This window comes from Camelus bactrianus, chromosome 32 (assembly GCF_048773025.1).
Source record: "Camelus bactrianus isolate YW-2024 breed Bactrian camel chromosome 32, ASM4877302v1, whole genome shotgun sequence".
NCBI lineage: Eukaryota > Metazoa > Chordata > Mammalia > Artiodactyla > Camelidae > Camelus > Camelus bactrianus.
Window position 1 is genome coordinate 9,776,630 of NC_133570.1, and position 15,500 is coordinate 9,792,129.

General features: G+C 45.2%; 1 protein-coding gene across 10 annotated transcripts in view; it reads left to right on the plus strand.

Annotated features, from left to right (window-relative positions):
• Positions 1-15,500, plus strand: part of CIT (citron rho-interacting serine/threonine kinase) — a 149,991-nt gene that overhangs the window by 93,645 nt on the left and 40,846 nt on the right. For 9 of the 10 annotated variants that reach the window (XM_074356328.1, XM_074356329.1, XM_074356330.1 and 6 more), the window contains 5 exons: positions 1,032-1,148; positions 2,064-2,173; positions 3,234-3,408; positions 7,016-7,213; positions 15,298-15,351. In XM_074356328.1, coding sequence (XP_074212429.1) covers positions 1,032-1,148; positions 2,064-2,173; positions 3,234-3,408; positions 7,016-7,213; positions 15,298-15,351 — 654 coding nt within the window. The remainder of the gene's footprint in view (positions 1-1,031; positions 1,149-2,063; positions 2,174-3,233; positions 3,409-7,015; positions 7,214-15,297; positions 15,352-15,500) is intronic. The other variant, XM_074356332.1, reaches the window with a different exon arrangement.

The window sequence follows — 15,500 nt, forward strand, 5'->3', positions numbered from 1 at the left end:
TACGGAGGGCCCTTCACAATAGACAACGAGGGAAAGGCAGGTTTCAGTTCCATCTGTGACCCTGATTCTGGCAGTTCTCTTTGCCGTGTCCAATGCAGTTGGTGTCATTCAGAGAAGCAGAGTGTGAGACACAGGGTTGTGGTCCAAGGCCCGGACTACTTAATGATGTTGCCTTCTTTTTCTCCTTTGTTTTTTTGCCGGTCGTTTTGGCAACTGGTCGGGCTCTGTGTGTCCCTTGTAGACCATGCGATCAAGCCGGAGGATGCAACACCATTACTGTTTTATTTTTTCCCCTTGGGAACAGTCAGTGCTTACAGTGGCGTTCTCGGCACCAAGAACACATGATTTCTCTTCCCCTGGGAAGGGTTTCTCTTTCCAGTGACTTTTTTTTTTTTTTTTTCCTACCAAGCTAGGTCAGAGGAAAGGACGGGGGAAAGAGGCTTTTTTTTTTCTTTCTTTTATGCTGTGTCTTCAGTCTGTTGACTCCCCATCTACTTTGTTGGCGGCCAGAATCCTCTCACCCCTGGCTGTTTTCGAACGTCAGCCTTGGTCACACGGACTTCCTCAGCCTTCACCTTTCCATCCCTCCACTCACAGCCTGGAGGTGGCGAGTTTCATTTTATCCAAATTAAGAGCAAGCAAACAATTTCACCAGTTCTGAAAACTACTGGTGCATTGACTGCTATCAGCTTGTCCCTGGGTCATAGCTGTAAATTACACCATCTCTAGAGAGATCTTTTTTTGTTTGTTTTTTGGAGTCCACTTCCATTTGGATCTGTCTCGAGCCTTTCTGGCTGCAGATTTAAAAATAAGTCCTTAGTTCAAGTCCACCAGTTACTGGCCATTTGATGGTGATACTGGACTTCTTAATCTCGTCCTGGCTGATCAGCAGACGCCCACTCCCAAAGTTGGGAGAGCTTGGCTCCCCCACTGCCTCTTCCCCTCCTTTCCTACTTTGCTCAAGTGCCTCTGGTGAGTCTTCTCTGCTCAGCTTTGCTCCTCAGGACACTGACTTCTTTGGTTTCCCACAGGTGTTGGACAATCAGATAAAGAAAGACCTAGCTGATAAGGAGACGCTGGAGAATCTGATGCAGAGACACGAAGAGGAGGCCCATGAGAAAGGCAAAATCCTCAGCGAGCAGAAGGCGGTAGGTAGCAGGAACCGCACAGCTGGCATCCAGGGGAGGGTTTGTGAAACAGGCTGGGCATTGCACACCAGAGACGAGTCCGTTTTATCCCGTGGAGTTTGCTACTCACAGAAAGCTCTTGCTGTGACCCCTTCCTCTCCTGAAAGCCACAGCTCAGGGGGGCCAGTTGGGCCTTTCACGCCCTTCTTTAAGAACTCAGGCTGGTCTGCCATCAGCTCGAACGATTTCAAATTGCCCCATGGTCCTTGGCATCCCTCACACGTCTCCTTCCTTCCTGATCCCCACAGGCAGGTGGTTCAGAAACTTGCAGTTCAGAGTTTGACCTGTCTTGCTTGTTAATCGAGTTATTATCTCAGACCCTACTGAGTCTTTTCACATCAGCATCTCTAAAGGAGGGTCCTGGGAAGTGATATTTTTAACCAGCAACCCCCCCAACCCCCTACCCTGGCCAATTCTTATATTCTTATGATTCATTAAATTGCGGAGGCTTTGATGTAGAGAATCTAGGACAGTAGTGACTGGGTGAGAAGGAATTGCTCAGAAAACGACAACCCCAAGGGTGATGAGAAATCCAAACTTGCAGATTCAAGTTTTAGAGGCTCCTGCAGGCTCAGGTCGCGTGCAGACAACACGGGGATTTAATGAGGCCTGTTTACCCACAGAGTGCCAGGCTCCTGAATAGGCCCTCCTGTAAGCCCCTTCGTGTGGGGACGTGCAGTCTCCATTGGATAAAACAAATGAGAGCCAGCCGTTCGAGCCATGAGATCCACGATCCGCAGGGTACAGGCTAGCTGAGTCTCTGGTCAGATCACCTGCATGTCAGGTGACACTTCTCCCCGACCCACTTGGCCCATGATACTCTGATTCTGGTAGAACCATCGATGTGTGAGGTTTCAAAGATCCCCTGTGTTTCAGATGATCAACGCCATGGATTCCAAGATCAGATCCCTGGAACAGAGGATAGTGGAATTGTCGGAAGCCAATAAACTTGCGGCGAACAGCAGTCTCTTTACGCAGAGGAACATGTAAGTATTCACATTCTAACTGCCTGCTCCATTACACTTTGGTCTTCTCCCCTGGGGCATAATCCCCGTTCTTCTGTCTGATGGAGCTGGGGCAGATTTAATTACTTCTGTAGTCGGGCCCAGCCCCTGTATATTTAATGTAATTTTGCTCTCTCTGAAGTGGTCTCAGCCTACTCCCATCCTCTCTTATGAGCTACGTTTTCTTAAATGCTTCAAATTACCATTGGATGACAGAGTGCTTTCCTCTCTAGTGAGGCTATTTATAGTTCACTTTTGGAGAGCTGCTGTCCTTGTCCCCTAGACTTGCCTCCTGTGATCAGCCAGGGGTGATCATGGGTGTGCCTGGCCGGGCCATCCATCTCGCTGGTGTTAAGTCAGGCCCCGGCGGTGAAGTGTGTGGTTCAGTAAGGACTCTCTGGTGCTCCAGGAGCATTTTGATCTTAATCTTTTCCCCCAAAGAATTACAATCTCCAGGATTTTTTTTTTTTTCCCTTTAGATATGTCCCTTCAGAAGTCTCCTTGAACGTTCCCATCTTAGTTTAAACCAGCTTGATAGGCCGCTTGTTGGTCTTTGAGTCATTCCAGTTTCTGGTACTTTGGAGCAGTCTGGTGGAGAGGTGAGCACGGTCTCTGGGGAAGCAGGAGGAATACTGTCTTTTCTGCTCATCACCCTCTCTTCCCCAGGGCCTGTCTCAGTGAGTTGTTGGGGCACTTTTTTATTCTAAGGAGGCCCCTTTCTTTCTGATCCCCTATATAGACTCAGAAATGAAAAGGTCTACCAAAGGAGTGAAATGATAGTATCTCTTGCCTCCCCCTTGACCATGCCCTAATACCCTTGATGAAGGACTCTGAGCTGTGAGGATTAAATGGGCCTCAGGTCCCCATGCTGAGTCAGGACATGCCCATGAGGCCGGGTCAGGACAGCGCTAACCCAGGAATGAGTGTGGTCCACTTACTAAGACATACCTCTTGCTCCATTTTCTGCCTGCCCTTCTGAGGGGACATGCTCACCTCTAACAAGACTGTGATTTTTCTTGGCTCCTCCCACCACCCCCACCAGGAAGGCCCAGGAAGAGATGATTTCAGAACTCAGGCAACAGAAGTTTTACTTGGAGACGCAGGCTGGGAAATTAGAGGCCCAGAACCGGAAGCTGGAGGAGCAGCTGGAGAAGATCAGCCACCAAGACCACAGCGACAAGAATCGCCTGCTGGAGCTGGAGACCAGGCTGAGGGAGGTGAGAGTGAGGGGTGGCCTCCCGAGAGTGTTTGTTGGAGGACTCGGGCCCCAAACCAGCCAGGTGTGAAGCAGAAATCAGTCCTTATACAAGAGGCATTGAGGTGAAGAGCCCAGACGGGGCCACAGGGGGATATGGGGTAGAGTTCCACCCCCACTTCTTAGGGGTTTGGTAGCCTTGGGCAGGCTCTCCTACCGCCTCTCTGTGCTTCAGTTTCCTCATCTGGAAAATGGCCGTGAAAACGTATCTCGGTCCATAGGGTCACGTGGGGAGTTTGTAAGTCAGTGCATCTTCAAATGGGGGAAGGTGATTCCTCCTTTATCCTGATTTAGCGAGGGTCACGTGACCGTGTCCAGACACGGAGTTTCGCACACAGTTGGCTTAAGGACAGTAACAGAGGCCCCATGACAGTGGAAGACGGAAAGAGAAATCTAAACTTTCGGTTTGATGGAACATGATTTTTTTTTTCTTTATTTTTGTAACCATAAGTTTGTTTTCTATGTCTGCGAGTCTGTCTCTGTTTTGTAAATTAGTTTATCTCTGTCCTCTTTTTTAAGATTCCACATGTAAGTGATATATGGTATTCTTTCTCTTTCTGGCTTCTGGAAGGTGGTTCTTTGCAGAGGTATAAGGGAGCTGGGAAGGTCAGCCAGGTTTGGGGAGGAAAACACACATTGGGCTGTAAACATTTTTGAGGCTGGTGGAAGCTGACTCTCATCTCTTATACCGTGTATTTGTGAAACGCCTGCTGGGTGCCAGTTAGTAGCCTGATACACAGTGGTGACCAGACAGACCCATCCCTGACCTCGGGGCTGCCAGCCTGGGGGTGGGCGGTGGGGGTGGGGTGAGCCAGCACTGGCAGAGACAGGACTGGAGTTCAGGGACTGGTCACTGGCATTGGGACTGCCAGGCTGGGTGTGGAGATGCCCTGCTCAAATATTGGTGATGGAGGTCTTCAAAGAGCAGATGATCTGTCTTAAGGCAAAGACTTAAGCAGACAGCAGTCTCAGAACTAAACCTCATGTCTTAGTTTGTCCTGGGGTATTGAAATGAGGCCACTTCTCTAGACAGGTGTCAAGGTGTGGGCCCCTCCCACAGGACCACCTGGCCTGTCTGTTGAAATGCAGATTCCAGGCAGCTTCCTCTCTCAGCCGTTTTGAATGGAATTGGGTGTGGGTCAGGGTGGGGTGGGGGTGAGGAGCAGGGATTTGCATCTTTAACAAGCGCCCACTTCTGAGTTTGAGGACCATCATTCTAGGTTGTCCAAAAGCCTTAGGTGGCGATTTAACTCATCCAGGCTGTATTTCTACTCTTCAGTAAGTTTAACAACACTTCCCCATAGTGTCAGCCTTAAGAGTGTGAGTAAATAACTCAGATAGGTTTCTCTGAGCGTGGGAATGTTGTCTGGCTGGCTTTTCCGTTTCCACACATCTCTCTCATCACACCCGCCCGCCCTGCCTCTGTAGCTCATCTGGGCGTTACCGTGCCCCAGGGGAAGCGTGTTGCTTTGTTCTGGAAGCAGTATAGCCAACCCAGCCCCCAGGGGTGGTGGGAGGAATTCAAGATGCTTCCGGAGAGGCTCCGGGCTGTCGGGCTGTCGCTGTCTGTACTCCGGGGTAGCCTGGAGTTTAGCTTTAAGTCTAAAAAGGCGGGTCTGCCTTCTCTTTGCCACCTGCTGCTCTTGAGACTGAGGGCAGAGGCCTCAGCCTCGGGTTTGATGCACCCGCAAGGGTCCTGGGTGCACATGCAGCGTTAGCTCTTCCCCGGCGGAGCATGGGGTTTAGGGGTCCTGGGTGCTCCTTTTGCTGGACAGCATCCTGCTCCCCAACCTCTGGCTGACACATGATGTGATGTCACTGGCCCCTCCTGGTGTCGCCAGGTGACATTGGGAGTTTGCAGGCATGCTGGCGGAGCCATAGCCGCCTCTGGCTGCTGATGTGCTAATAAGACAAACAAATGAGCCCTGCCACATCTTAGCCGTGTGACGTCTGCTCCGTTACTGAGTCTCTCAGGGCCACACTGTGCTTGCCTGTGAAATGGCCTAATAGTCGTACCTTCCTTGTTGGGTAGTGAGGAAGACGAAATGAGTAGAGACAATGTCTGGCGTGTTGACATGAGGGCGACATCTGCTGTCACATTGTCGTTGCCGCCGCCACTGCCACCGTTGTCACTATTGTCCTCACTAGACAGAGATCACAGCCTTGGCTTTGGCTGCCGCCGACTCGTTAAGGACCCCCTACATCCAGACTGTCAACCCAGACCCGTCTCTTGAGTTTCTGACCTGCTGTCCCCATAGACGTTAGACAGCCCCACTTGGATGCGTCCCTTGCAGCTCAAGTTCAACATGGCAAGGCTGAATTTCTTACCCGTCTCCTCAGACTGGCCCTTCCCCTCCTGTTCCCTGTCTTGGCCAGTGGTCTCATTGTGTAACTCAGATTCCCGGGAACGTGGGCATCACCTTTGACTCCTCTCTGTCCTTGGTTCCCTGCCCCACTCCACTGAGTTAAGCACTGCATCCTGTTGGTTCTCGAGGCTGAATCTTTTGGAAGTCTTTCTCCTCTTCTGTGGCCTTTGGGACTTGGGTGTCACCTTTTCCAGGGAGCCTTCTCCCACACCTTGGAGCTGGATGGGATGTCTCCTTTGGGTCCCTGTGGCTGTCCGTGTTTAGCTTATGCCCTGTGGACCCCTCGGCTGCCTCTGTTAGACAGCAGGCTCTCCGTGGGCAGCGAGCATCTCTTTCTCACTTGGCATCCCAGAGTCCGACATGGGGTCTGGCCTCTAGGACAGCTTGTCAGCGGTGGTTACGTCAGCAGATGTGTCGTGGTCTCCCACACCTCCATGCCTTACGTGTTTTGCTTTCTCTGCTTGGAATTTTCTCTCCCCTCTTATCTGTTTGTTTGGCTCCTCAGTACACAGATCCCCAGTTACCTCCTCTACCCCTGCTGTGTTCCCACCACATCCCTGCACATCCTGACCATTGCACTTGACCACAGTGTATAGAAATGGTTGATTTTGATTTTTGTCCCCAACTCAAAGGCAGAGACTGTCTTTCGTCTCTGTATATATATATTTTTAATGCAGAAGTTGCTGAGTACATCTTTCTTGAATGGATGAAACGTTGAGTAGATAGATAGATGGGCAGACAGAGGGAAGAATGATTAGTTCACGCTGGGCATTAACTCAGGTTACCTAATAAGAACAAATCAGAGCAAGAATATTTAAAATAAGTAGCATTCGGTCTGTTGTTGCATTTGTATTCCCTGTAAAGGTGTCCGTGCTACTAATAAGAGGTTATTTATATTCATCATAATTTTCATGGGAGATTCTTGTGTGGTTCTCCTTAGATGCTTCCCCAAGCATTTGAATATTCAAAAGTAAGGGATGGTTTGCATATCCGTTGCATATACTCTTAGATGTGCTCAATTCTGTTGATTTTTGAGACTCATAGAAGTCAGAGCCGTCTCGTTGATTTTTCTCCTTCTCAAGTGCGTACTGAGAATTTGTTTCCATGACCAAATTTAAGATGCAAGTTGAATGGCAGGTCGTGTCTTGGCATTCTCTTTAGTTAAGCTCAGCGAGCATCTCTCTCTCCCTCTCTCTCTCTCAGGTTAGTCTAGAGCACGAAGAGCAGAAACTGGAGCTCAAGCGCCAGCTCACGGAGCTGCAGCTTTCCCTGCAGGAGCGCGAGTCCCAGCTGACAGCCCTGCAGGCCGCCCGGGCGGCCCTGGAGAGCCAGCTTCGCCAGGCGAAGACGGAGCTGGAAGAGACAACAGCGGAAGCAGAAGAAGAGATCCAGGCGCTCACGGTAGGCTGGGTGTGGAGCTGAGGTTTATGCTCACTGTCAGAAATGCCAAGAGAGAAAAAACAAGCCACCGAGTTGCTTCACAGGCAGAAAATTGGCTTATGTGGGCAGCTTCATCGTTGGAATTAGTGTACTAGGTCACTAATTGGGTAATGTCTGAGCTTTCCTAAGTATCCTGGAAGGTTCCTCCTTTATTTGTTTCCCTCTTTTTAAAATCATCATCATTATATTTTAAGTTTCGGTTTAACCAAAGTCCATTTTATATGGGTCTTCTACTTTAGTTTTCAATAATCATTAAAAAAAAATAGTAATCTTCTACCTTACAGTGGTCTTTCCGCTATATTTCTGTTTTTGGTTTGGCTCACCTCATTTGTGTTACTTTTTTTTTTTTTTTTTTTTGTAAGCTATAGATTGTTTCTTATGTATGCATTTTGTTGGTATGTTCTGGATGGAAATGATTCTACTGAATGAGAAATTGTTTCTCTAAAATGGACCTGGCTTCCCTGCTCTTTCTTAGCGACTAATTTGATCAATTAAAATGTGTTGTCAGGAGATCGGTCCCTGGTGGTGGTGGGTGTGTGGGGGGGTGATGGGCACTGGATTTAGACCGTGGTTCTTTCTGGAAGTCTAAAAAATGTGACTTCATTGGCCAATTTCCCATGGCTGATCCTTCTCACAGGGACTGACCCCTACCAAAACTGACAAGAAGTTTACCTATAACATGCCAACTTCACGGTTTTGTAGTGGGAAATACAACCACCAAGGTGACCAGCATGCTCCAGGTGGCTAATCCTCCTGTTTTTCCCCCTCAGACACGTATACTTATAAATCCCACTTCTCCTGGAAGGCTGCTCAGTGGAGCGGAACTCTGGGCATCGAAAGCTGAATGAGTTTAATGGCAGGCACTCCTCATGGTGACACCTTGCACTTGGCAGGCAGGCGGGCACACTCACGCCTGCTGGTCAGGGTGCCCTCTTCCACGGGCAGGGCACAATGCAGCACAACGCAGTGTCTTTTTCAGTAGGGCACCTCGGTGGGTATCCTACTCTGATTCGTTCTGGATGCTGTCCCCTTCTCCATCAGCAGACGTTTCTTAGAGCAGAGATACTTCCCTTAGACGACCGTGTGCACGTGTTGCTTGTGATCTATCCTGTTTAAAAGTAATGCATATATGTGTATATACGCATAACATGTGTACATGTGTATATACATGTATACACACACACACACACACACATACATATATATCTGCATATGTATATTTTAAAGTAATTTCTTAGAAGTTATATCCCATTGTTGGGTTTGGGGACCAAATTGGGAACATGAGCTGAGAGGTCCAGGGTGCACAAGGGCCAGTCTAGGATACAGGGGCTTCCAGGATTCTGGAGATGCAGAATAACTGCTATACAGAAGATGGCTGTGCATCTTAGATTTTCCAGCACTTATGTGCCAAGTTCAGATATTGACTGTAACCTGAACTTCCTCTGTCTCTATGAGAACACTCATTAAATGATGTCATGTGCCCCCAATATTTGGTTTGGAAAAAAAAATTGTTAAAATAGCTCTTTGTTTATACTCTGCCTTGTTTCAAAATGGATCGGAAACAGTTTGGAAAGATACAAAACAGTGTATCAGGATGAAAAAAGAAAAACAGAGAAAATAAGTCTATAGAAGGAAAAAAATGGAGGTAGAAATGAAATGAATATATGAGTATGTGCCAAGAAGGCTTCTATGCTTTCTGGAGTTGGGCGGATGGGGAAGGAGACAGCCAGATAGCATTTCTTAGCTGCTGAAGGAGTTACCTAAAATTCAACTACCATTACATTTAATGCGTTGTGTATTAATATTTTCCCCCATGTGATACACTTGAGCTCGGAAAGAGGAGACATCAGTAATTTAATCCATACTTAATGAGCCCTCACTATGTGCCTATCCCTGTGTCTTTAGCTTTTTCTCCCTAAGGGATTGGGCTGTAATTCCTGAAATCCTTTTACTTTGGAGCAGAAAAGGACACGTTTATCTCTCTGTTCTGTTGGAATTGGGAGGGAGGCGGTGGCTCTGCATCTCATCCTGCCGGAGAGGAAGGAGGAGGGTGTATGGTGAGCATGTGTCACTGCTGTTTATCTGTGGGGAAAGGAGTCTTTAAATCCTGTCTTGCTGCTGGTCGGAATCCGCTGTGTCTAATGGCTGCTGGAAGCCAGCACAGCAGCAAGTCACGACTTAATTTAGTCAGATGAGATCACTGCCTCAGAGCATCTTCTTATAAAAAAAAGAAGAAAAGAAAGAAAGAAACAAACCTCCCTAGGTCTCAAAACTAGGGCTCTGTGACTCTCCCCGATGATGAAGATATCTTGGAAAATAGGGCTTGTTCAAAAGGATGGCAGGAAAGTGCCTTTGGTCAGATGGCTGTTTGTAAGCCCATCACAAAGGAATTCAAACCCACATCAGTTTGCTTCTGTTCCGTTTGAGGGCTGCAGATTTTCCTCTCCCTTCCTCTTGATTATGTCGCATAAACCTAGTTATGGACCACAGGTGGCTGCTGCCAAAATGGCTTTGTTGAATTTGTTGTGAAGAATGTATTTTCAGAGAGAACGAACAGTCACAGATGCAGTATTCTGACGCCCTGTCTCATTGTTCTGGCCCCAGTGCAGACCCAGTGAAAGCATCAATCACATTAAATCAGCTGGATCTAAACTGATCTCCTGGGAAGTTTCTGTGGTTTACAGCAGGCTGTTTTATCAATAAAAGGGAATGGTCAAATGGGCCATATTATTGCTTTAACTCGAAGAGGCTGCTATCCCCTCACCTGGGAAGGGAGCAATCACCATGTTTGCTTCTTCCCCTGGGTCAAGTTAGATGCAGCACAGTTCAGTGGAAGCTTCCACTGGAGGAGGGTGGCAGGGGGGCCGGGCCACCATCCTTGGTCTTCTTTTTCCCCAACCCTCCCTTCACCCAGCCTGTCAATTGCATTTGCATTGAAATTCACTGGCTGTTAAAAGCTGAGCTTGAATCAAGGTAGAGACCAACAGGAGAGTCAAATTTGAACAAAAAGCCAGGCCTTTAGATTCCTTTAAGATTCCTCTTTGCTTTTTGGTAGAAGAGAGAATTTTCCACATGGACTTGAAGTACAAGACTCCGTGTAATCCTTCCATCTGAGGGGGAGAATTTGAGTCTGCACACTGTATCGCACACGGACACGTGACATGAAGGAAGCGTGACTGAGTGTGGCCGCAGGGTGGAGGTGTGGCGTGGGCTCTGTGTGCACTAGAGTGGCCCCCCGGACACGTTTCATGTCCCTGCCCTCACATTCTGTTCCTGATTTGGTTAAATGACTAACGCTGAATAATCAAATGTCAAAAGCTAGAGGCACTCATGAAAGGAGTCCTCCCAGCATAGCGTGATTATGGGATCCCAGAGCCATCCTCTTTGATCTGTGAGAATCATTAAGTCAATGCGTGCTCGCTCGCTCTCTCTTTTTTTTTTTAAACAAAAATATCCTTGTATTTCATTAGTAAGCCACTGGCGTGATAGGCAAGATGTGAAATTGGGTCACATAAGGTGACAGTCTTGCTTGGTGCTTGCCTCCCAGGGAAAGGGATGGGTGTGTGGAATCCTGAGTGTTCTAGAATCCTGACCCTGGATCCCAGAAGGTGGTCAGACATCTAAACACTGGTTTCCTTTTCTCAGCTCTACAGTATTTTCACTCATCAAGGCTGCATAATAATCCTCTCTTCTTTCTCCCTCTTATAACTTTCCTCAAAATTAAAAAAGACATAAATACTCCCCCATGAGAGTGCCTCTCTGGCTTCCAGGACACAGCCTTTCCATTCTCCCTATTGCTCCTCCAACCCTAGGTCAGTGATGGTCATGTTGGGGGTCGTGGCTCCATGGGGGTCCCGAAGTTCCATTTATTTTCATAATAATACTGAGATGTCATGTGGCATCTCACATTGTGTCAACATTTGCACCGATGGTGCAAAAGCAATGCTTTTATTTTAAAATAAAAAACAAATATTTGAAAAGATCTGTTTTAATGTCTCATGTAAATAGCTGTAACTCACATGGACAAAAGCCCTTCAGAGCCTTCAGTAACTTAAGAGGGTAAATATTTATTCCCTGTAGCTTGTAATACCTAGTTAACATTCAGATTATTTCATTGAGATGCCAAAACTTATCTCACGTATTTTATTGCCTTCATGCATACTATTATGTGACCTTTTGTTTTTTTGTGCATTTGTTTACAGCTTATTTCAAAGAAACGTAAAACATGTTTCTTGCCATTTTAAAACTCAGATCAGTTCAGTAATTATTACAGTATTCCCAGCAGTCACAACAGGGTCAATTTCACAATGTGCTTATATTTCAGTCAATAATAAATCAAAAGCCACAATGATGGTAGTTCCTTACATTATACCCTGAAAGAGGATTGCCATTTGGTGTGTTGAAATGATCCAGAGACCTCATAATGGTAAATTTTAATAGAAATGAAACAGTATCCGTGATTGAAATTTCAGACTGCAGTGGGAAGTCACACAAGTTTTTAATGGTGTATTATTTGGAAACTTTGCTGTTAGAAAGTGGAACAGGGCTTCTGTCCCTCAGCCTAGGCCAAGAGCTGTTTTATGATTACTGCAAAAGGCTTTGAAGAAGTTAACTCCACCCTCAGCTTCCCATTTCTGTCTTTGAGAGATTTCACACCAAATAGTCATTTAGAGCAGAGGTTGGCAAGCTACAGTCAGTGGGCCAAACTTAGTCTGCTTCCTGATTTCTATAAATAAAGTTTTATTGGCACATAGTCATGCCCATTTGTGTACATATTGTCTGTGGATAATTATGAGGGAAGAGTTGAGTAGTTACGACAGAGACTGAATGGCCCTCAAAGCCAAAAATATTTACTATCTGGTCCTTAAAAGGAAAAAAGTTGTTCACGTCTGCTCTAGAGTTTACTAACCTAGGGGCCTTATTCTTCCTCTAGGATGTTCACAGATGAGGCTCACCAGTAGTGCAAATATTTGGGTAAATAGTATTCTTGCCCCATTAAATGAACAAATCTCTTGTATCATTGTTGGGCAAAAAGCAGATCATGTTTTGGGGAAAAAATTACAATCTATTAAATTAGTCTATGAAAATAGGGGCTAATTATTTGAGAGGTTGATTCTAAGCAACAGCTTTTGATTTATGAATCTGTAAGTGTCTGTACAATTTCCAGTTTTTGTTTTGTTTCACCATTTTTCCTCACTTCTTCATTATTCTGTGTAGATTTAAGTCTCTGATTGTCAGTTTCTTTCTGCTTAAAAAACTTCTTTTAACATTTATAATAGTACAGGTGTGCAGGTGGCAAATTCCTTTAGTTTTTGTATGTCTATAAAGGTCTTTATTTCACCTTCATTTTTGAAAGACAGTTTTGCTAGGTATAGAATTCTAGATTGACAAGTTTTTTGTTTTTGTTTTCCTTTCAGTACTTTAAAGATGTTGCTCTACTGTCTTCTAGCTTAATACCCCCCAAACCCCGGCCCCAACACTTCTCTTCCCCCCCTCCCACCCCCAAACTGGTGAGAAATCCATCTTTCTTCTCTTTGTTTCTCTATATGTAACTTGTCTTTTTCTCTGGGTGGTTTTAAGCTTTTTCTCTTTATTATTTGTTTTAAGCAGTTTGATTATGATGTGGTTGAGCTTAATTTCCTTCCTTGTCCTGTACTTAGGGCTCATTGAACTTTTTGCCTTTATGCGTTTATTTTTTTGTTGACTTTGGAAATTTTGTGGCCATTATTTCTTCAAATATTTTTTTCTGTCTCTCCTCTTACACTGCTTCAGGGACTCTGATTCCATGTATATCAGTCTTCTCATAATTGTTTAATAGCTCATTGATGCTCTGTTCATTTTTTATGTCTTCTTTTTCCTTTGTGTATTTCATTTTGGATAGTTTCTATTGCTGTGTCTTAAAGTTCACTAATCTTTTTTTTTCCCTGCAGTGTCTAATATGCTGTTATAAACTCATGCTATTAGTTTATGGCAAAGTGGACATATTAGATAATAATCACAGCTAAATTAGGTGCTGAATTTTTGGACTTACTTGTCTTATAGACCTTCTGATTGAGTTTTTTTTCTTCTTTTTTTAAGAGAAGGACCACTTTTTTCCTCTGCTGCAAACTGGATTCTTCTTTGGGCTTTGGTAGCGAAGCACAATGTGCTCTAATCCTCCATGTCTCCCAAATCAAAAGTCTGTTGGGGCTCCCTTGCCTCCTCCTTCCCCTCAGCCCCCATGTCCATCAGCAAGTCTTACTACCTGTGTTTCCAAGAGATCTCACCTCCATCCAGTTGTCTCTGTCTTTTGCCAGCATCCTACTCCAGGCCACCATCCTCCCTCCCTTGAATGGCAGCAGCAGCCTCCTCTGGGTTTTCCCACTTCCTTCTACATCTTTCCTATTTTGATCTGTTCTTTCTACAGCATCCACAAAGTGACAACCAGGCCAACTCACTCTGCATCTTAAAACCTCCACTGGTCTCCAAGTCACTGCATTTTGAATGAAATCCAAACTTTCTGGGACTTCAGGATTCTTGGTGCAGGCCTGTCTCTCCACCATCATCTTGGGCCACATTTTCTCTCTTTTGTTGTGCTTTAGCCACATGGTTTTCAAAAATCATTTGGCCATAACCCACAAAAGAATACATTTTACCTTGCAGTCTAATGCAAGAGAGCATATATACTGTATTTTATTGACTTTTAAGGTAGCTAATCAGGGTGCATTTTAGAGCCTGTATGTGATTTTATGGTTATATAGACATAAACATGTCACAATTTCTTTGGCAGTACCTTTTTTTCTTAATGTTACATAAAAATGTGATAAGTCATACAATTGATAGCAACTTTAAACTTGATGAATTATGTATCTGAAACAAGTTTCCAGCAACAGTGTTTATCTTTACTATCCAAGGCCCATTCTGATGTTTTCTAATCTATCCAAATCTATAATGTTTATTCCATTTCACTGGATAAAGCAAACCAAAAAAAACAAAAAAACAAAAAAACAAAAAAAACAACTCACTTGGCGTCCTTGCTCTGAGTCACAGCTTGAACTGTAAAAAACTGCTCTAGCCACTTGGATCCTTTTGTGTTCCCCAAATGCACCAAACCCTTCTTGCCTCAGGTTTTTTTCCAGATGCTGTTCCCTCTGCTATCTCTCTCTCTCTCTTTTTAAATATATTGTTATTGAAGTATAGTCAGTTTACAGTGTTGTGTCAATTTCTGGTGTATAGCACAATACTTCAGTCATATAGGAATGTGCATATATTCGTTTTCATATTCTTTTTAACCATAAATTACTACAAGATATTGAATGTAGTTCCCTGTGCTATACAGTAGAAATTTGTTAATCCTCTGCTCTTTTCTGTTCTTTGCATGGCTGGCTCCTCATCAGCCTGCAGGTTTCAGTTTAAATGTCACCTCTTCAGAGAAGCCCTCCTTGACTACCCCATCTCTTCCCCCTTACTCTGTTTTCCTGGGCCCTCTTAGTTTCCTTCGTAGCACTCGTCACGGTTTGTACTCAGGCCCTTGTTTATTCTCTCTCTGCCCTCCCCAAAAGGAAGGTGTAGGCCATAGATGCTGAGTTCCGAATCTCAGCAGCTTTGGATTAAAAAAAAAGTCCCTCCTTTGCCCTGTATGTGTGTCCGTGTGTGTTTGTTTCTTTCTTGGGAGTAGGGGGGCAGGGGGCGGGCAGCCAATTGGAGGGAAAGGTTAAGAATGGGGAGTAAGACAAATATAGGTAAAGACTTCATCCTACATTTTAGTTTTTTCTTTCACTGGCCCCTAAGGTGTTCATTTGAATGTTAGCTATATTTGTACAGGGTATGCGTGTGTGGTCTAAAGAGTTAGCTGTCACTAATCTGGCATTGTGTATCCCTGGAACTTGACTTCTCACGGTGGGTATGACTTGGTTAATTAGTCCTTTGAGAAAACGATGCTGGGGCAGCTGCAATGGCATTCTTGCCTCTTTTAGGCAAGCTGAGCTTTTCTTTGCTTGACCCAGAGCATGAAGAATTGTTGTTCCACCCTATGAAAAATTCATGATCAACTTCTTACCTTTTAGGCACATAGAGATGAAATCCAGCGCAAATTCGATGCCCTTCGTAACAGCTGTACTGTGAGTATTAACCAAAGATGATAAAAATAACATGAAACTAAAACCGAGAAGGAAAACAGGACATCTCTCCCTAATGTCAGGAAGTGATGTTTTGACACAAACTTTCAGCTTGAAGCAGTTAACGCAGTCAGATGATTTGGAGTTTCTGA